We start from the raw sequence: 19954 nt of genomic DNA, 5'->3' as shown, positions 1-19954 counted from the left end.
TGTTATTTTATTTCATGTTTCTGTGTAGATTTGAGACCACAGAAACTTTTCTTTGGTTCAACCACGGAATAAAGAAAAAAAAATAGAGTAGTAGAACCACAGAGATAATCTTAGTTCCGGGAAGAACTGTGGTTCTACTCTATGTCTTTTAACTGGATGTTCTGTGGTGGTGACGAAAAATCTAAAACATGCACTCTATGATCAGAAAATCTGAAATCTGAAGGATGATTTTGGTTACCCTGTTTAATATTTACGTTTTCTCTTCAATTTCAATTTAGCAATATTTTAGGAAGAGGAACCAAAGTATATTACCCTTCAAATAAATTTTAGATTTTATTTATTCATATTGTGGAAAAAGCTGGATGTGTTTGTTAAGCAAGTTCAAATTGAATTCCTGAAAATTATCCCAGATACTGTTATACTGGATTGTTTATATTTTTATTTATCACAATTTTGAAGTACTCCAATGGCGCCTATTAGTGATTTGAGGATTGCGGTCATATGTTCGAGTAACATGAACCGTAGTATGGAGGCTCATGCTTTTTTGGCCAAGAAGGGTTTTGATATTAAATCTTACGGAACAGGGGATAAAGTAAAGATACCAGGTTCAGCGGCTGACAGACCTAACGTATACGACTTCGGAACTTCATATGAAGATATATACCAAGATTTGTTGCTTAAAGATAAATCTTTGTATCCTTTAATACAGATTTTATGATTTGAATTTTAGTTTGTTACCCCTTGCTTAGGTACTGGCTAGATATTGTCTGCAGATTCACTCACTTTAGTATGTCATAATAATAATGCCTAACAATGTGGAAGGAGAGTGAGGGGAACACTCATCTTCCAATTCTGATTAATCTGTTTAGTTCTATTAAAAAGATTCCTGACAATGTTTTCCTCAACACCCTGATAGATATACACAAAATGGCTTACTACACACCTTAGATAGAAATAGAAGAATAAAGTCACATCCTGAGAAATTTCAAGAAACGAAAGAAAAATTTGATATTTTAATCACCTGTGAAGAGAGGGTATATGATCAAGTATTAGAATATATGGAGAGTCAAACACCAACTGATAATTCAATAGTTCATGTTATAAATATTGATATACAAGATAATTTGGAAGAAGCTACCATTGGAGCCTTTTTGATTAGCGATATGTGTTTGATGGTGAGCAATGTATTTTATTATTAAATGGCAGAATTTTTTTTTATTGAAATAGCCTATTGTATGTTGTTTGTTTTACATGCTTGAATTTTTTCAGCTGGCTAAAACACAGGACCTTGACAACGATATAGAAGAAGTTTTACAAAATTTTGAAGAGAAATGTGAAAGACCAATCCTCCATAGCATTGTTTTCAATTGAAAGTGATATGTAGCACTTTCAAATGTTGTAGAAATGCCTTTCTTCAAACCTCATTTTCTAAATGAATAAAACCATTTGATGAATTGTTTCAAGATTCCTTTACATTTTTGATTTCAATATTTGGAAATCATAATTAGAATATTTGACTGGAATTATTGTTTCAGAACTGTGGATTGAATGTGGACTTAACAGGTTTCAAACTCAATTGAAAATGAAACTATATGGTGCAGTTAGAAAGTCTATTGTGTTGAGACCCACCTAACATATATTTTTATTATATCATGCTGTCTTGCAGTTTAATACATTTTATAACCAAATAATTATAATTATCAGTGTTTTTTTGCATTTTTGAGGCTTCAAATGTACAATAACATCTACCCCAAAAACATAATTAGTTATGTAACTGAACAACATATGTACATTATATGTGGAAACAGAGTTCATTAAATAAACTGGCCATAATAATTATTGTATTTACAAAGATAAATGTTTCAGGTCAAGTTTGCTTTACAATATTATGTGAACCGAATCTAACTAGTTGATCTTCCAATGAAAAGATTTAATAACACTGCCAAATTAAATGGCATTTAGTGTTTTGACTATCGTAGGTCATCCTTACTACGATGACTTCATCAAAGTGATACAGTGACTTTATCACTTTGATAAAGATCCAGAGACCTAGAGGCAGGTTGTCTCTGCTGTAATCCCAACTAGATAAAAGTTATTTATCCTCGACGAAAAATTCAGAATTTCTTCATTAGATTCCTTATTTCAGATGCTCAAATAAATAGATTTCTTTTATTTGCATCTCTCTACGTATGTGCCATCTAGTGTAAATTTTTGTAAGTATAATAGCTTTATGCAGTGAACTGCAGTTCAATGGTCACTATTTACCGTAGATAGATAGATATCTACGCTATTTACCAAACAAGAAATTATACCTAACTTTTGTTTACCAATAATATCCTTTTGTTTACTTTGTTATGTGAAGGGTAGAGAGTTTTGTAAAAATCGAAACACATTTATGTTGTGTATTATATCCTTTACCTTATATTCATTAATTTATATATAGTTTGATCTCAAATTTTTTCTCAAAGGAAAATGCATTTGTATCATTGCCGTGAACCCCTATCTTAAATCATTTATTTTATTGCTCGTAATTATGATTAAAATCTTTATAATATCATTCTTCTGTCTCCATACATTTGGCCAAACTGTAAGTCCTAAATTCACTAGAATCTGGGGGCCAGGATTGCATCCAGATAAAATTGTTATGCCAGCAAGATATTTCTTCATTGAGGCAAGAGATAATTATAACAAGAGGTTTGTAAAATTTTAACACTAATGAAATGAAAGCCTACCAAGGTAAACCTTATAGCAATCTTCTTCCAGATTCAATCATTCGATTGCTGATGCATTGAAAGTGAGTGTTGAGGGCCTAATTGGAAACAAGAGACCATGTAGAATAAACATCAACAAATTAGACAGAGAAGATGGTTCGCTAATAGTTAGATACAAACTTTTCGAGAAATGTGATAATTTAATGATCAGTATTACATATTCTGGAGAGCACATTGCTGAATCGCCATATAAATATTCACAAATAATTCTTTCTGAACAATGCGATTGTCCTAATGGAAATCTTCCTGAGATGTTGAATCAGTGGGATTGTGGTTTTATTCCTAAGCAAATATCTCAAGATCTTATGCATTTCAATGATATAAATTGGGATGATATAAGAGTAAAGGTAATTCTTGAATAAGTTAAATTATTTAATTAATGATAGTTTTGGAAATTGTAGAAAATAGGTACATACTAACCCGTCCTTGCAGTATCATTTAGTGTAGACTAAAACTTTCATCAGAATTGATTAATGAACAGATGCTAATTATTTTTTAATTCATTGTATGAAATGGTATTCATGAAACTCCAGAAGAGGTTATCCTGTATGGAATAATTCAAATAATTTTGCTCATAAATTACCAATTGAGTTTTCATCAGAATTATATTGATCACTGCTAAATGGACCAATGAAATTAACCCTTTACTGCTTTCGTTTGTTCAGTGATACAATCTAATATTCTTTTCCTTCCCACATGGATGAGACAAGTAATTGTCCCAAAAATCAATTTTTTGAATCTGTTGTTTTCCAGGTGATTGAAAAATTCAATAAGCCATACTCTATAAGCTTATGCCACTATGTAATTAAAAGTAATCGAATATATAGAAAATGCTATGGCCAGTATGTTGGATTCAAAATGTTTATGGATAATATTTTATTATCTCTGGTGAAGAAATCTGTCATTCCAGATATCGAATTCTTTGTGAATTTGGGCGATTGGCCCTTAGTCACCAAAGCTGATGGAGAAGTATTTCCAATATTTTCTTGGTGCGGAAGCTCAGATAATCTTGATATTGTAATGCCCACTTATGATATTACAGAATCTACATTGGAAAATATGGGAAGGTATGTTGAATTTCAATCCCAAAAGTTGTTTTTTTTCAAATAATACCTTCTAGAGTCATGTTAGATATGCTTTCTGTACAAGGTAATACCAAAGGTACTTGGGACAAGCGAGAACCAAAAGCTTTTTGGAGAGGAAGAGATTCAAGCAGAGAAAGGTTGAAATTAATTGAGATATCAAGAAATCATCCAAACTTGTTCAACTGTTCTCTTACAAACTTTTTTTTCTTCAAAGACAAAGAAAATGTGTATGGTCCCAAAAGTGACCATGTATCTTTTTATAAATTTTTTGATGTGAGTATTGACTTATTATATCTAATTTATTTCTCTAAATTGAAAACAACTCTTTTATTCATATAATTTCATTCAGATTCATCATTGAAATAAAATAAGTGAATTATTTTCATTGTGGAATATATCTCTAGGAATTTGTCTATTTTCAGTATAAGTATCAAGTTGGTCTAGATGGTACTGTAGCTGCCTATAGATTTCCATATTTAATGGCTGGTGGCTCCCTCATTTTCAAACAAGACTCAAAATACTATGAACATTTTTACAACTCATTGGAATCCTATGTTCACTACATACCTGTAAAGAGGAACTTGGAAGATCTTGTGAGCAAAATTGAATGGGCTATCAGTAATGATGAAGAAGCTAGAACTATAGCAGAAAATGCCAGATTATTTGCAAATGAAAATTTATTGCCAAAAAACATATATTGCTATTATAGTCAGTTGCTCAATGAATTCAGTAAGAAGATTAAAAGTCAGATAGTTATTCTTGAGGGTATGGAAGAAGTAGAACAAAACACAAAAATTGCCTGTGATTGTCCATCTCTATATAAAGACGAGTTATAAGATTACATAATTGTACCAAAAAATCAAGACTTGGTGACTTGACAGTGTGAAATAAGGTATTCAAACCAGGTTTTTTTATACTTATATGATTTTATACTTGAATACTGTACAGCTAAGGGGCTATTTAAGCTGCTCTCGTAAGAACTATAAGTGTATATTAAAACTGGAAACAACTTAATAAACACCACCATTTGTTAGAGTTGGTTTCTTAATTCTTAAGAAGGCTGCATAAACTTCCTAAGCTATTTCTCTCAATAAACAATTTGAGATATTCATTCTTCTTTTTGTTATTCCCATTGATAAATATGTATACAATGGATAGCAAAGACAACAAAGCATATTTTTAATCGATTTGGTAGCAGTATAGTTTCACTATACTGCCACTATAGGCATAGGCGTCGCCAGGGGGGCGGCAGATGTCTCCCCCTGGAGGCCCGACTGTCAAAAAATTAATCATAAAACACGAATACTACAAGGCGGTGTTTAGGTACGTTTGTTTTGCCCCTCCATAACCCAAAGGCTTACGACGCCCTTGATTAAGTAAATTTTCAAGGATTTAAGAGAGACTTTTTTTTGTAAATGTTTTAGGAGATCATGAGATGATGTGCTTTGGCCCCGCCCACCGGATCAGAATCTTTATCATGTTCTGTCTGTGGCTGACTTAAGCATAGACCATAGAATCAAAGATCCTTTTTTGACAGAACACTTGCCAACCACAGAACTCCATAAACAAGCCACCGAAGTTGTCACGTTCACGTCAACACCGAGTGACGACTTCATAATTTTCGCCATTTTGTTGTTATCCGAATCGACTTACGTACTAAAATTAACAAGACGTCCGTGTTTTCCTACAACAGAATAAAGGACATGGATATAACCGCATATCTAACAACCCCCCTTCAACTGGATAAAATATGTAGGACTTGCCTATCTATTAAAGGAGATATGAGACCTCTGTTTGGAGCATGTTTAGATGAAATGCTTTCGTCTTTTGCTTCGATTGAGGTAAAGCTGGTTAAGCAGTATAACAAAGTAGACACCTTTAAAAGAATTTTTGGTATACTGAATTTTCACCGATCATGAGAAAAATGTTGAGGTTTTTCTCGGTTGGTAAGATACACCCTTTCATGGATGTAATAAGAAGAGAAATTTTCATTTTAAAACATTAGTACACATCCAAATTCATATTTATTGTTACTTCTTGAATTGAAACAGCTCTGTGTGTAACGTTGGTTTGAATGGATGCTTGACCCAGTAGTTCGCCTGAAATAAAGAAACTATAAGGTGGTTCATTTGGTGAACTACTTGAAATATGCAGATAGACCATTAACTAATAATTATAATTATGAGTCTATGAGATAGACCGTTTTCATAGTCGATGCATCTGATTAGAAACTTCAAGTAGTTCAATATAAGTCCTTATTTAAAATGTAAGTCATGAATTGGACCTTTTTTCAATCGTTTCAGGTTAAACAAGGGGACGAATTACCAAATTTGATGTGTGTTCAATGTGTTCTGCAATGTAGCCGTGCATACACTTTCAAGCAACTCTGTGAGAAATCTGATGGTATTTTACGTCAGTATATTTCACCAGAATTTCAGGTAAATAATGAATTGGTACATTTTCATACAAATTAGTTCTAAGCTAAAAGATAAAAGTTTAGGTTTGGTACTTACAAAGCCTTGTGTTATTTCAAAAGTAAAAATAGATACACAACACTTGATTTGGAAACAACTTACGAGCTGCAAAGGTTGAAATCTAAAGAATATCATTAGTTTACTTCTCTCCTCACTTTTAAATTCCTACCTATTCTGTTTACTCCCTTTTAGGCTCAATTAGCTGAAAATTTATCCCAAGAACTGAGCAAAGAAGGTGTTCAGCCACCTCCAGAAGTACAACAGATACAAGAGGTAGAACCAACTCAAGAGGCACATCATTCACAGGAATTGGAACAAACCCAAGAAATAAGTTTTTCTGCCGATGACATTTCAAATGTTATCATTGATGATGGCATTGCTACAAATTTTGTAACCTACAACGAGGAAGATGGAATTATTCAGGTAACTTTTTGAAGACAATTTTTTCTCATGAACTTCCTATAAAGTGTTCAATAAATAACCTCTGAGATAACTGGATAAGTATTACTCATATATTAACTTTTCAGGTCATTGCTGCAGATACAGGAGAAATTCAAGAAGGACAAGTCCAGGTTGAGTTCAAAAAAGAAGATGAAAATAAAGAAATAAAACCCAAATTGAAGTATCCTTGCACGAAATGTTCGGAATCTTTCCAGTTGAAAATAGATCTCAAAGTAAGTCTTTACTTGGTTTTTACATATTGATTTTTAAATTTACAATTTTTCAGATTCACCTCATGACACACCACTATTTGGTTTATATTTGTGAAGTGTGTAAGAAGCCTTTTGCAGAGGCGAGAATACTCAAAAGACATATGAAAATTCATCTCGATAAAAAACCACACGAGTGTGATGAATGTGGGATGACTTTTGCAGAGAGTTCAAACCTCAACAAGCACAAGAAAAAACATACTGGTGAATTGAGAAATATTGTGGGAAAACCTCATTTGTGTTCAGTTTGCGGAAGAGCTTTTAAATGGGCCTCCAGCCTGTCCAAACATATGAAATATCACACGGGGCACAAACTCCTTTCATGTGAATATTGTGGCAGGCAGTATGTCGAGGTAAATATCGGATGTTATATTGAACCATAGTAAAGACGTTCATTTTAATGAAATTGAAAGTCTGGTTAGTTTGATTATTGGTTTTCGATAAAATGAATTGACAATTTTCCATCTTTCATGACTTTCCTGAAATGTTAAAGTAGAATTTTAACTTATTCAACATTTCCAGGCCAGAAGTTTGCGTATCCACATAAGGTCCCATACAGGGGAGAGACCATATGTGTGCGATGTTTGTGAAAAAAGTTTTACTCAACATTGTAATTTGGAGAAACACCTGAGGGTACATACTGGTGAAAAACCGTACACCTGCCCTGTGTGTAACAAAGGGTAAGATTAATTTTTTTGCATTAGTGATTTATTTTGACATAATTATTTATTTAGGTTCACTCAGTCCGGCTATGTGAGTATTCATATGCGTACTCATACTGGTGAACGTCCTTATGTTTGTCAGACTTGCGGAAAAGCCTTTGCGGGTTCAAATACATTAACTATTCACCAGAGAATTCACACAGGTGAAAAACCTTATAGATGCCAATACTGTGATAAAGCTTTCAATAGACAAGAGACCCTGGTTATACATACAAGGTCTCACACAGGGGACAAACCTCATGTGTGTGATGTGTGCCATAGAGGCTTCACATCTTCTGGACATCTTACAGGTCATATGAGAACCCACTCGGGTGAAAAACCACATGCTTGCAATGTATGTGGTAAAAAGTGAGTTTTCATTTCATTTTTTGCCTGTTCGATTTAGTTCATCTTTTTTTCTCTTCAGGTTTGCTGCTTCAAGCAGTTTGAAAGTTCATATGAAAAGCCATAATGTCGAACAGAAGACTTATCACTGCAAACTGTGTAATAAAAACTTTCAAGGTTTGGACAATTTACAGGATCATTTATCCAAACACAACCCAGAATGTGCGTGGATCAAAGATGAGCTTGATAAAATTGAAACAGTTCAGGTTGCTGAATTGATGTAAGTAGATTGATCACATTTTCGGCCTTTGAAATGATTGAATTCCATTTTCTAGAACAACGGATCAAGCTGTACACACTCTCCAACTTGCTACAGTTTCTTCAGGATAGAAGTTCATTTTAGAAATAAAACCACATTGCCATGAAGGAAATTTACGTTCGAAATCATTCATATAGACTTAGATATTGTCTATTTGTTTATCTTATGAATTTTGTATAGAATTATTATATATTATGTATATTCTAGAAAACCATCTTCCACTGTGAATATCTGAAAATTTATTGTACATAGAATCATCTTAATAAAAGTTTTTTCATACCCATAGTTGAACGAAAATTGAAGATATCTTAGTTCAGAAGGTTGGAGTCAGTATAACATTTCAAATTAACAACAAACAATTTTAGAAGCACAATTTTTTTACCTTGTTTTTACTTTACCTCATAAATGATGACTCCACACAAATATTCCATCTTGTACTTGAAATTTCATGAAAACCCATCAAACTTCACAAAAACAATCATAAAACAAAAGCAGGAGGAAGAAAAACTGAATAAAGTTCATTATTTATTCGATATTTCAGAACATTTCTTATGCACACATTTTCAGAATGAAAAATATTCATTGCGGAAATGGAAAAACTATTTTTAGAAATCTTATATAAAAAGGAAAGTATTTTTTCCATTAATGCCATTTTCAATTTAAAATATAAATTGACTCAGGTGAAAACATTTAATTTCTTTCACATACAGTATCTTTCCACACTATAGAAGTCCTTGTCGTTTCAAATCCTCGTAAGTCTTTCTATTGACAACATTACCTTGTGAATCTTCATATTCTTCCTCAGTCTCTGGCTGCCAACGCTCATTTTGCTTTTGCACTTTCAATTTATCCCAAAGAGCCAGAGCATCTTCAATTTGGGTCACATTAGCAAAGTGGGCCGTATTAGGAATACCCAAACATCTCATACCATGAGCATGCCTCCATTCTGCAAAATGCCTCTGGAATGCTTTGGGACCCTGTACAGATTATCCAAGTTAAATTATGACATCATTTTAAATGTGGTAATTGAACAGGCATTTTTCCAGTATACCCAAGAATCAGTTCAGATTTTGTATGAACTTCATATTTATTATTAGAATTTACTTGTTTTATCTATCAATGAACACGAAAGAGAAAACTAGAAAATTGAATCACTACAACAATTTATATAAACGAAAACTTACCTTATATACATAATTCCCACAAATCTCACAGTTATAACTGATATTGAGACCATGTAACTTATAGAGCCAGTAAGGGATAGGTTTTCCATCCCATCCTAGAGGAAGGTTCTTTGGATTGTATGGAACATCATCATCAGCTTCATCAGGACTGTCATCTTCACTTTCTTCGTTTTCACTATCATCTCTTTCACCATCTGTTCTAGCCTGCTTTCTCTGTACATTTTCTTTTGTGGCAGACCTTTGAGATGAGACTAATTCTGCTAAACGATAAATTTGTGCTTCAAGACATGCTAAATCTTTATGCCTTGCCTGATCTTTTTCTTTGCCTGCTTTTCCTGCTTTATTCTTGGTCATTAGAGCTGGATCAAGGGAACCCTTTCCTTTAGTTGAGAATAATCTTTGGGCTCGTTCTTCTAATGTTCCTTAAAAAAAAAAAAAAAATTGATGATACTATTTAACAAAAAATCAAATCCTCCTAGAAGTTAGAACTCACCTCCACATTTTAACCCCAAAGCCATCAGGGCAGATTTCAATCTGTCTAGACCAAGAGAAGCCAATTCTTCCCAACTAGAAAAAGCTGATAAGTCCAGATGAGCACCCATATTAGCCAATACTGATCCAGTCTCTTTGGGCCATCCAGGAATATTGCCTGAATCCCATTCTTTCATCACTACATCAGCTTCGGCTTCAAGAATTTCTTCAAGGTTCATCAAAGGCTTTATTCTTTGCACAAACCAAGTAAGATATTCAATTAAATTTAGAAGATACTTTCTATATTCTCCTGTTTTTCGTTCTTTTGGAATATCATATAATTGATCAAAAGTAGCAAGATATGTAATATAATCCACTTTTTCAATGCCCTTCAAATTTATATACTTTTCATAACATTCATGAAGATCCAAATATTTTCCATAACCCTCTTCATCTGTGAACTCAACCATATTAGCCATTTCTTCTGTTGGATTTTCCCTAGCTTTGGCTAGTTCATCAAACTCAACGGACATGGGAATGCTTATTTCGTTCGGATGTTTTCTATAAAAATCTTTAATTTGTTTGAGACGATTATAAAACTCCTGAAAAGCATTGGGTCCTGTCAAAGCCGCAACCTCAGCTTTACGTTGACCATCTCTATCTTCATAAAGATCAATCAAACGCTCTGTAGATGTTAAATATTTATCTAACAAATATTTTTGACGATGATCTGAATTGATTACTTCTCTATATGTAGCTTTCTTGTGTAACATTTCTTTTACCATTGCATCAACCAGCCTCTCTTTCTCCTCATGGTACCTTCGTTGTTGCTCCAAAATCGTTTCCATAATAATAAATCTTAAAATTCAACGAAATATTTTTTTTCAACCAATATTTCACTTAACCAAACTCTTTTGCGTCTCACGTCCAAACCACAGAGTGTATACGTTGACGAGTGGCATACTGGCCACAGAACACAAATATACTGGCATACTGGCATAGATTTTCATCATTCATTCATTTTTCATCTGAAATTTTCTTTTATTTCGAATGTAAATCAAAATTATTATTCTCAATCATCGGTTCTTATGAGAACAGAACATCTTGCAAAACTCTATTTAATTATATTATTATTATATTATATTAGAGCTAACCAAATAAGTTATGACCGCAAATAAAGCTAAAAGTGTCAAGAAATTCTTTGGTGGACTTAAAAATGGCTATCAAAAAGCGTCTCTTGCTAAATAGCACAATCGACCAGTGGAAGTAGCGAACTTCGCCATTATCTTGCCTTTGTTTGTGCATCTTTTCTGTTTATGTTTGGTTTTGGAAGTTTTTAGCTATGGAGGTTAAATCGGAAGTAAATGGTGTTTTCGATATGAATAATATATGCAGGGCTTGCTTGAGCGATAAGGGCGAAATGCGATCAGTATTTCTAACTATTGATAACCCAGGAACTGGAAGAACTATGGTTATTGCTGAAATGATGATGGGGTTCAGCTCAGTGCAGGTTGTTATTCTTAAGAGCAATTATTCTCACATAAAATAATGGTCTTGCTACAATATGATATTCTTTATATTACATTAGAACTCTTCTTTGAAACTAATAAATCAGACAATATTTGATGATAATATTCTCACAACATCAAGACACTTTAGTATGATTATGAAGATGAAACTAAGAATCTCAGAACTCTCTTCTAATGTAAACAGTCTGACAAGTTGATTCTATTAAAAATTACTGAACTCATTAAATAATCCATTATAGGTAGAGAATAATGATGGCCTGCCCTCTTCTGTTTGTCTTCAATGTTTTCATAATATAAACACTGCATTTTCATTCAAACAATTATGTGAACAATCAGACACAAATCTTCGACAATATCTTGGGAAACCAATGCTTCAAAAAACTATCAATAGAGAAGAAGAGTCTCAAAAAAATGATTTTTCATCAACCCTTTTTTTGGATGGATTTGGAATTTATTCTTCATCTGGAGAAAGTGATGATGATTTTAAGGATGATTTTCCCTTATTGGAATCGGTCCCAGATAATTCAACTGATGAAAAAATAATTGCACAAAAGCAGCTTCTCAAGGCAGCTAAAATGCACAAGAGTAAAATATCGAAAAAAAATTTGTCAAAGAATGGAGGAACAACAGGTGAAAAATTTACATAAATCTTCATTCAATAGTATCTGACTTTTATTCTGGTTGAAATATTTTTTAATATTGATGCTTTAGACTGCTATCAATACATCATTACTTTATGTTTTCAAACTGAACTACTCTGTTCTGATCATGTGGTAGATCATGAAAGAAGACAAAATTAAGTTTTCTTAATCCGCAGGGCCTATTTATTTATCTTCTTCTCAAAGCAACATTTATATTTTTGCCTAATTTGAATTGATGAGCAGCCAGAGATTAAGTAAAATATGAATTTCAGCATTATCAACTAAAAAACTTAGGAGGAGTACCCATCAGTGTAATGCTTGCAAAAAAACTTTTATCAACTTGAAGTCATTTCGCAAACATCTCCGAACACATATCGAGGACCGTCCTTTCAAATGTAAATTATGTCCTAGGGGCTTTACAGAGGAGAACTATTTGAATAATCACATGAGAACCCATATGCCTGATGAACAAAAACCTCATGAGTGCGAAGTTTGTAAAAAAAGATTTATTCATGCTACATTACTGAATAAGCACATGCTCAAGCATAGTGGTGAAAAACCATTTGTCTGTAAGATTTGCAATAAGGGCTGTTATGCAGAGAATAGCCTTCTGAAACATATGAAGATACATGAGAAGAAGGAAGGTGATCCTGCCTTATTGAAACACATTTGCGATTATTGCAAGTTGGAATTTCCTGACAATGAAACATTGTCCATTCATATCAAACAACACACAGGAGATCGTCCTTTTGTTTGCAATACATGTGGTAAATGTTTCCCTCAAAGGTTCAACTTGGAATTGCATCTGAGGACACATACTGGTGAGATTTTCAACATTACTATCCTACTTCCCTCTCTTCAATTAAATTAAATTTCTTGTGACACTTGAAAGAAGGGGAATAATATTTTGCATCAAATTTTCCCAACTACTATGATGATCTCCTTTTATACAGGCGAACGTCCATTTCAATGCGAAGTATGTAAAAATGGTTATGTCTCAAAAGCTAGTTTGAAGATACACATGAGGACACATACAAATGAAAGGCCATTTGTTTGTGACTTTTGCGGGAAGGCTTTCCGTCAATCAGGGGATTTAACTAGTCACAAAAGACTACATGGCACAGAAAAACCTATTGAGTGTACTGTTTGTTTGAAAAGGTAGAATAATGGTTTATGTGCAACTCAATGCTAATCACTTTTTTCTGTAGATTTACAACAGTGATGAAATTGAAATATCACATGAGAAACCATACTGGAGAGCGCCCTTATGTTTGCACAGTATGTGGAAGAGGATTCACTGTGAATACAATTTTGTTGCGCCACATGAGAGTACACTCTGGGGAAAGACCATATGTGTGTGTTACCTGTGGAAAAGCTTTTTCTCAATCAAGTACACTCAATACACACATGAAGGTAATCATCGATATGTTCGAAGTTATGCATTTCTTTATTTTCTACATTTTAGGTGCATGCCACTCCACAGTCTCCTAAATATCAAGAAACTATGGATCAGCGAATGCCTAAATATCATGAAGCCAACGAACAAAAATTCCAACCAAACCCTCAGCAACAGCCACAACAAACAATGCCTCCAGACCATGGACGGCTGATGCAACAGGACAATCGAATCATGCAGCAGCAGGATGTTCCTAGAATGATGGCAACTGATAACTCTAGGATGCTTCAGGATGGAAATCACATTTTGACAGATCCCAGAGGTCTTATTCCCGATAATTCCACATTACTAACGAATGATGGAAGAAGATTGCTCCTTAATGTTTGTGACCAAACCAGACTGTTAGTAAACGACAATACGCGTCTGATGACAAATGATAATAGAATTTTAGCCAGTGTAAACATTGCTGATAATAGCAACAGGTTGCTCGCAAATGATGGCAGACTTATGAATCCCGATAATTCGAGGAATATGGCAGTAGATAGTTCAAGAATACTTCAAGACAAGTATTTGTCTACATATGATCCATACCACAGGAGCCACTTGTAGATAATTTGGCCATTATTTATTCTGTAATTTAATTGGATTTGCAGCATTACTAACAAACGAATGCTTTGCGAATTGCTTCATGTCATACTTATGAACAGGTTCATTTATGTTGTACATATTTTGGTTACTTTTAAATTGTTTTATGAAAGCTATATTAACACATCAGGAGTATATTCTTAATTCTGTATTTATTGTTTTGTAACAAATTTTACAAAAAAGGTTTCATTGTAAATGTGCTATTAAAAATGTAAATAAAGTGAAAAGAAATGTATAAATGCTTTTTGTTGGATTACCCCAATCCAGAGAAAAGTTTTGATTACTTTGAATTGATCTCTAAATTTTTGCGTGGTGTATTTTCCGCACCTATTTCGAATAGTTTAACCTGAAACTATCCTACCGGTAGCTAGCCAGAATGAGCTTTCAATCGGGATGTTGTGAAGAAGGTTCCTGTTCTAGCCTATCTTGTGCGACGGTTATAGCTCTTCCACCCCCTTGAGTTTATGCAGTGATTCTGCGCTCTACTAACTACATTTTGCGGAACCCAGAGAAAAAAATTCAGATTATTTTGTTTTTACAAGTGTCCTTTTATTTCTTGTTCTTCTATAAAATAAAAATATTTCGTCAGAATTTAGTAACGAAAAGTAATCAAACTTTCGAGACGTGCAGATTTCATTTTTATATACTCGATGTTGACAAAGGGCGATCTAACAGAAACGTAATAAATAGTGATAAAACATCCCAGAACCTATTCCAACTGAACCTTAATGATTAATCAAATTCAAGAAGACATGTCCAGTTCACCTATCATAATTACTTATGGGATTATATTGCAATTGATGATTAAAGAAAAAACGATATGAATAAACTTGTTTTTATCTTTGAGGTTTTCATCTCTTAGCATTTCATTAAATTTTGTTCAGTAAATGGTTTCAAACAGATAGCTAAAATGAAAATTATATTTCTGGTGATCACTACGGTAATTTTCCTGCAAGGTAAGGAGAATCCTGAATTTAAATAAATAGCTGTACATATAAAGGCCTTATTTCTCGCAATTCTTGTAAATATATACATGAAACGAATATTTCTATGAAGGCCAATTATAATTGTACATCAATGCACATGCATGTATAAATTTTCATTAGATCTAGATAACTTTTAACTCAAAATAATATTGCCAAGATTCATTTTTGTAGAATAATAATAATTCAAAATGCGGCAGAATCGACGAGGTCTAATTTTTTATCGGAATTAATTTATTCAAATAATGAATATTCGATTCGAAAAACCACAAATGGTGAAAATAGTAATGTAGATTTTCATTTACTTAATTGTTGTATAACACAACAGTACTGGGCATTGAACTTTCGAATATCGGAATAAAATACCATTAGAATTGTTATGTAAAATTTACATTACATTTATATTGCAGGCCTCACATCAGAAGAGATTCGATGTGGTCAAAGGGGAACTCGGGAACATGGTTTGAGGATCATTAATGGAACACTTGCTTCTAAAGGTGAAAATAATTTTTTTTTGCTAAAAGAAGGGTCGACTCAGAATGCCGCGGTGATCACTGGTATTCCTATAAGCACTTAAAAGATTTCAGAAATAATTTTCTAGGTCGTTAATCATAAATGAGCGTAAATGACATTTTTAGGTGAATTTCCTTGGATGATTTCTTTTCGCAGAAAGGATATTTCTGGATACAAACACAACTGCGGAGGCGCTATTGTCTCAGATTCTTGGATACTCACTGCTGCTCACTGTGTTTACAACATTGAAAAAGATTCTCTGTTGGTGGTAGCTGGTGTTGATAACATAAAAATTGATGAAGGTGCACGCAAATTTTGGATATACATAATACAGTGGTGAATATATATTTTTCATTCTAGACACCAAGCAAGTTAGAAAAGTGGCAGAAGTTTTCACCCCTAACTTTGATCCTGCAACGTTCGCTAATGATATTGCTCTATTGAAATTGGAATTACCACTTGAATTTGGGATTCATATAATGCCTATTTGCTTTCCTGGCAGTAATCAACATTTTGCAGGCTAGTTTGTGCATTAATGAAAGAAAGGTATAAATACTTTTTCGATTTTTTTAGGTAATGCAATTGTGGCAGGGTGGGGAAATAATGAAAACGGCAAACAAACCGATTTGTTGTATTTTGTGGAGATAAATCTGGTGGAGAAATCCATTTGTGATTATAATTATGTAAGAAATGGATATTCCAGATTTTTGAATGATTGTCAACTTTGCGCAGGTTTACCAGATGGTGGAAGAGATGCATGTCAGGTAAAAAAACCACACTTGTCATATAATGACTTATCTTTTTTATTCATAGGGAGATTCAGGTGGACCTCTCATATGTGAATCTGATGAAAAATATATTTTATGTGGAATTGTCAGTTGGGGAATTGGTTGTGGGAGGAAAGAATATCCAGGAGTTTATACCAAAGTAAACTGACAATACCAGTAGATGCACAGTTTATATCTTTTTTTTTCGTAGGTATCTTGCTACATGAAGTGGATTGAAAATCATATCCATGCAATAACATGAGGAAATATATTGTCTTACAATAAAACCCAAAAATCTTTAGTTTCAATATCTTCTTCACTTAGCAAATAGGCACATAGAAAATTGGATTATTCGTAAACATCCTAATATTTTCACAATTTTTACTATTTTTCTGTAATATGCACATTTAAGATTAAAAATCGCTTACTCTTCCTTTACGCTCCCAGTCTCCATACCTTGTTGGTTCTGGGCCTTTTGGTCCATTTACTTCTCCAGTATCTGGATTAGTATTATTGGGAAACGAAGGAAAAGGATTTTTATCTTGATCAGGATGTACATCTGTCGGCAATGATGATGGCGCACTTGGTGGTGTCTGCTTTAGTTTTTCCCTAAATTCTTTTAGTCTAGGACTTATCGGTTTATTAGTAGTATCTGATGCTAAAGTTCTAAATATATTTTCTACAAAAATTAAAGATTGGACAGAATTACTTCAAGAAATGGTGCAACTACCTGTATAAGATGATTTGATTACGTTCTTCAACATATATATTAGAATACTCATTTTGTAATATAATTTTTGTTATCATAAAAACTGATTAGATCAAGTTTTTAATTTGAAAACGTTAACCTCAAAGATATTTACCATAGAACATCAAATATCATAGACAACTTTGCCACCACAGAACATCTTTCTCAAGCATAGAGCATTGTCTACATTGAACTCTATGGGAACTGGAATGGCATCGCGATACAGGCAAAATGAGGAAGAGTGAAAGGGAAGAAGTAGAGCAACCTTTCTTTCTCGCACGCCGTTGCTATTAGCAACGTAAACATTTCAATGTGCGGGAATGAAAGAATGAACTGAAAATATTTAAAGGTTTGATACTGATTGGAAAAATTCACTTCTTTCTCTATTTCCCAAATTGTTCAAATCTTTCAACGAGTCGCTTCGTACTAAAAATATTTAATCATTAGTTTGTCATTCTAATCGAAATTTCTAAAAATTTTGCACTTTTTTTAGTGATTTATGATGTTAATCATAATTTCCTGAATTTCGGGAACGAAATTTTTAATAATCACCCTTGCAGCCTTGATGAATTAATAAAATAGAAGCTTTAGAGTAATTTGAATATAAATATTAATTATAATCTAGAGGCAAGAATATGATTTTCTGAAAAGCCTCGGATAAAGCTTTGGAATCACATGAAAAGCGGTGTCAGCGAAGAACGAGTTGTCTCTGGAGCAGAGACAGTCGTCTCTGGTGTCAGTGCGAGAGATTTTAAATATTCCAAATAGTTCAATATATAAAAGGAATCATATCAAAAAGTAAAGAACAAAATTGCTGAAATATTTTTATTCAACATAATTGGGACAAAAATGTTACATTTGCTTAGCAATTATTAAATAAAATTAATTTAGTCATTTTCTGACGAATAGTAGAGGATCCCCATGAAGTTCATCATTCATTAATTTTGATTGATGGAACATTCTACACTAGCCCTAGTGCACTCTTCATGGTCGAAATAAATCCTAAAGCGAATGTCTTTCGATAGTGAAAAAGAATGTTGGTATCATCAATTTCCAATGATTCTAAATATTCTATAGTTTCACTGAAAATTTCCTCAACATACCTCAGGGAAAAAGATCTAATTGGAGCTTTAAACCCTCTCCGAACAGATTTCTAGAATTAAGAATGTCAAACACTCTATCAATTTTTCTAATGAATTCAACGGTAGTGGCACTATCTTCAAATTGTAAGTTCTTACATTTGTTATCAAGAAATTCCATAGCATCTGCTACCCCATTACTCATTGTTTGAGTAGCTAATCTGACATTCATAATTCTATTTCTACAATTGATATGCTGAGATGAAAGGGAATTAGCCAACCTTAGACCTTCCTCCATTTGAACTTTTTCTAATTCCTTGACAAACTGCCAAGAAATGTTTCTTGTGCAAATTTTTTTTTGCAAATGTATTTCTACGGATACCAGTTTTTCCTTCCTGTAGCTTTGGTCCAAAGGTATAAAGTAAAAGGTTTTCAGAGAGGGAACCTAAAAAAATGAAAAACATAAGGCATAATTCCTAATTATTTACTGCTTCTCTCCTTTTGTGGATTCTCACTTCTGTAAAACTGTTCAGGATGGATTGGTTTATGTGATACCAACACTTCACATAAAAAATATTATATTATATTTATGTCCCCTGCATTATGGCATCCGTTTCCAACACAATACTGGACCATTGTTGTTATGAAATTCTTCTTATTCAAAATGTTTTTTGTTACTGCAAAAACCACTTTTGTAACTCTAGGAAACACATAGACTTAAAAAACACTCACCAAAAAACTATATTTAAGCTTTGAAAAAGCACAAGAAATTCTGTTCAACAGCTAACTTGACTTGATATATAGACATTTTTCGAGTTTCTTAGGAATGTAAATCGGAAGTATATGGCTTCTAAACAATTTATCACCATGATTTTTACTAAAATACTGACAAAAAGACATGAAAAAGACATTAAACAATGTAATTTAAAATTTATCTACGAAAATGACATTTAAATTTAGGTTATAATAGTGTAAACAAAAACACGCTAGAGAGAGAAAGGTTGCTCTACTTCTTCCCTCTCTCTCGGTCACAATTTTCGACGAATTTTGCTACCTACGAAGCCATTCCAGTTCCCATAGAGTTCAATGATTGTCTATGGCTTAGCCACCACAGAATATCTTTCTCAATCATAGAGCATTGTCTATGGCTTAGCCACCACAGAACAACTTTCTCAAGCATAGAGCATTGTCTATGGCTACTAACCCTAAACTAGTCTGTGGGCTTAACCATAGACCCAATCATTGAACTAAAGTTCAATGGACCCAATACTACTTGTTAGTCTATGGACTTAATGTTCTATGGAATTGACAAGATGAGGTTAAGCGGGAATTTCAAATTACCCCCTCATGAATACTATTAATCGTAGATATTTAATAGAGCTATATGTTGGATCCTGCTACAAAACTCTTCTCGTATGGGTTTGTTTTTAGATATTTTAGCATCTTTCTGTTGAAGTGGATCCAATGAACCTTTCTCAACAAGCTATAATTCATTGAAAGTCTGATTAGCTTCATTTCGTTATTGGTTGGTGAAAACTTAAATAAAATTCCAAGTTATAAATATAATTTTAAAGATTTTGGGATTCAAACAAA

The 19954-nt window shown here is 33.2% G+C and overlaps 7 protein-coding genes across 10 annotated transcripts; 5 read left to right on the top strand and 2 right to left on the bottom strand.

Moving 5' to 3' along the window:
• Positions 1-181: 181 nt before the first annotated feature.
• LOC123311115 (RNA polymerase II subunit A C-terminal domain phosphatase SSU72) lies at positions 182-1697 on the top strand. The gene is made up of 3 exons (XM_044894902.1): positions 182-693; positions 917-1175; positions 1270-1697. Exons 1-3 carry the CDS (start codon positions 467-469, stop codon positions 1369-1371), a joined length of 588 nt encoding a protein of 195 aa, XP_044750837.1. The 5' UTR covers positions 182-466; the 3' UTR covers positions 1372-1697.
• Positions 1698-2427: 730 nt separating this feature from the next.
• LOC123312556 (protein O-glucosyltransferase 2-like) lies at positions 2428-4965 on the top strand. Its single transcript, XM_044897042.1, has 5 exons — positions 2428-2694; positions 2764-3118; positions 3525-3838; positions 3892-4129; positions 4279-4965. The coding sequence occupies exons 1-5, from the start codon at positions 2534-2536 to the stop codon at positions 4690-4692; spliced, it is 1482 nt and encodes a 493-aa protein (XP_044752977.1). The 5' UTR covers positions 2428-2533; the 3' UTR covers positions 4693-4965.
• LOC123312554 (zinc finger protein 501-like) lies at positions 4618-8690 on the top strand. 3 transcript variants are annotated; one of them, XM_044897040.1, is made up of 9 exons: positions 4618-4748; positions 6160-6294; positions 6523-6753; positions 6858-7004; positions 7058-7393; positions 7563-7720; positions 7775-8110; positions 8169-8366; positions 8422-8690. In XM_044897040.1, exons 2-9 carry the CDS (start codon positions 6190-6192, stop codon positions 8474-8476), a joined length of 1566 nt encoding a protein of 521 aa, XP_044752975.1. In that variant the 5' UTR covers positions 4618-4748; positions 6160-6189; the 3' UTR covers positions 8477-8690. The 3 variants fall into 3 exon arrangements, with proteins under 3 accessions (XP_044752975.1, XP_044752973.1, XP_044752974.1); XM_044897038.1 differs by lacking the exon at positions 4618-4748 and adding an exon at positions 5415-5697; XM_044897039.1 differs by lacking the exon at positions 4618-4748 and adding an exon at positions 5724-5802.
• A 229-nt stretch (positions 8691-8919) lies between these two features.
• Positions 8920-10990, bottom strand: LOC123312555 (splicing factor 3A subunit 3). The gene is made up of 3 exons (XM_044897041.1): positions 10083-10990; positions 9590-10011; positions 8920-9382 (listed from the first exon to the last, which is right to left on the bottom strand). The coding sequence occupies exons 1-3, from the start codon at positions 10906-10908 to the stop codon at positions 9128-9130; spliced, it is 1503 nt and encodes a 500-aa protein (XP_044752976.1). The 5' UTR covers positions 10909-10990; the 3' UTR covers positions 8920-9127.
• A 270-nt stretch (positions 10991-11260) lies between these two features.
• LOC123312553 (zinc finger protein 2 homolog) lies at positions 11261-14504 on the top strand. The gene is made up of 6 exons (XM_044897037.1): positions 11261-11570; positions 11829-12219; positions 12503-13051; positions 13184-13388; positions 13439-13643; positions 13696-14504. The coding sequence occupies exons 1-6, from the start codon at positions 11403-11405 to the stop codon at positions 14233-14235; spliced, it is 2058 nt and encodes a 685-aa protein (XP_044752972.1). The 5' UTR covers positions 11261-11402; the 3' UTR covers positions 14236-14504.
• A 1040-nt stretch (positions 14505-15544) lies between these two features.
• Positions 15545-16972, top strand: LOC123312557 (trypsin-1-like). Of its 2 annotated transcripts, none has more exons than XM_044897044.1 (6): positions 15545-15751; positions 15856-16069; positions 16128-16286; positions 16341-16531; positions 16581-16694; positions 16746-16972. In XM_044897044.1, exons 2-6 carry the CDS (start codon positions 15880-15882, stop codon positions 16794-16796), a joined length of 705 nt encoding a protein of 234 aa, XP_044752979.1. In that variant the 5' UTR covers positions 15545-15751; positions 15856-15879; the 3' UTR covers positions 16797-16972. The 2 variants fall into 2 exon arrangements, with proteins under 2 accessions (XP_044752979.1, XP_044752980.1); XM_044897045.1 differs by having other exon boundaries at positions 15546-15751; positions 15893-16069.
• On the bottom strand, positions 16832-17425 carry LOC123312558 (succinate dehydrogenase assembly factor 4, mitochondrial-like). Its single transcript, XM_044897046.1, has 2 exons — positions 17265-17425; positions 16832-17213 (listed from the first exon to the last, which is right to left on the bottom strand). Exons 1-2 carry the CDS (start codon positions 17314-17316, stop codon positions 16948-16950), a joined length of 318 nt encoding a protein of 105 aa, XP_044752981.1. The 5' UTR covers positions 17317-17425; the 3' UTR covers positions 16832-16947.
• Between the last annotated feature and the right edge of the window lie 2529 nt (positions 17426-19954).

The sequence above is a fragment of the Coccinella septempunctata genome, chromosome 4 (assembly GCF_907165205.1).
Source record: "Coccinella septempunctata chromosome 4, icCocSept1.1, whole genome shotgun sequence".
Lineage (NCBI taxonomy): Eukaryota > Metazoa > Arthropoda > Insecta > Coleoptera > Coccinellidae > Coccinella > Coccinella septempunctata.
This window is presented reverse-complemented; position numbering and strand designations above follow the sequence as displayed.

Bases quoted from the DNA above. Each gene is read 5' to 3' on its own strand.
- LOC123312558 (XM_044897046.1), bottom strand. From the start codon at position 17,316: ATGAGTATTCTAATATATATGTTGAAGAACGTAATCAAATCATCTTAT. The intron at 17,214-17,264 runs GTAGTTGCACCA...TAATTTTTGTAG, and splicing joins AATCAAATCATCTTATACAG to AAAATATATTTAGAACTTTA.
- LOC123312555 (XM_044897041.1), bottom strand. From the start codon at position 10,908: ATGGAAACGATTTTGGAGCAACAACGAAGGTACCATGAGGAGAAAGAG. The intron at 10,012-10,082 runs GTGAGTTCTAAC...TTTTTTTTTAAG, and splicing joins TTTGGGGTTAAAATGTGGAG to GAACATTAGAAGAACGAGCC. The intron at 9,383-9,589 runs GTAAGTTTTCGT...TAATCTGTACAG, and splicing joins GTGGGAATTATGTATATAAG to GGTCCCAAAGCATTCCAGAG.
- LOC123312553 (XM_044897037.1), top strand. From the start codon at position 11,403: ATGGAGGTTAAATCGGAAGTAAATGGTGTTTTCGATATGAATAATATA. The intron at 13,052-13,183 runs GTGAGATTTTCA...CCTTTTATACAG, and splicing joins GCATCTGAGGACACATACTG to GCGAACGTCCATTTCAATGC. The intron at 13,389-13,438 runs GTAGAATAATGG...TTTTTTCTGTAG, and splicing joins TGTACTGTTTGTTTGAAAAG to ATTTACAACAGTGATGAAAT.
- LOC123312556 (XM_044897042.1), top strand. From the start codon at position 2,534: ATGATTAAAATCTTTATAATATCATTCTTCTGTCTCCATACATTTGGC. The intron at 3,119-3,524 runs GTAATTCTTGAA...GTTGTTTTCCAG, and splicing joins GGGATGATATAAGAGTAAAG to GTGATTGAAAAATTCAATAA. The intron at 4,130-4,278 runs GTGAGTATTGAC...GTCTATTTTCAG, and splicing joins CTTTTTATAAATTTTTTGAT to TATAAGTATCAAGTTGGTCT.
- LOC123312557 (XM_044897044.1), top strand. From the start codon at position 15,880: ATGACATTTTTAGGTGAATTTCCTTGGATGATTTCTTTTCGCAGAAAG. The intron at 16,070-16,127 runs GTGCACGCAAAT...TTTTCATTCTAG, and splicing joins TAACATAAAAATTGATGAAG to ACACCAAGCAAGTTAGAAAA. The intron at 16,532-16,580 runs GTAAAAAAACCA...TTTTATTCATAG, and splicing joins GTGGAAGAGATGCATGTCAG to GGAGATTCAGGTGGACCTCT.
- LOC123312554 (XM_044897038.1), top strand. From the start codon at position 5,560: ATGGATATAACCGCATATCTAACAACCCCCCTTCAACTGGATAAAATA. The intron at 7,005-7,057 runs GTAAGTCTTTAC...ACAATTTTTCAG, and splicing joins AGTTGAAAATAGATCTCAAA to ATTCACCTCATGACACACCA. The intron at 7,394-7,562 runs GTAAATATCGGA...CAACATTTCCAG, and splicing joins GTGGCAGGCAGTATGTCGAG to GCCAGAAGTTTGCGTATCCA.
- LOC123311115 (XM_044894902.1), top strand. From the start codon at position 467: ATGGCGCCTATTAGTGATTTGAGGATTGCGGTCATATGTTCGAGTAAC. The intron at 694-916 runs GTATCCTTTAAT...ACACCCTGATAG, and splicing joins TTGCTTAAAGATAAATCTTT to ATATACACAAAATGGCTTAC. The intron at 1,176-1,269 runs GTGAGCAATGTA...GAATTTTTTCAG, and splicing joins TTAGCGATATGTGTTTGATG to CTGGCTAAAACACAGGACCT.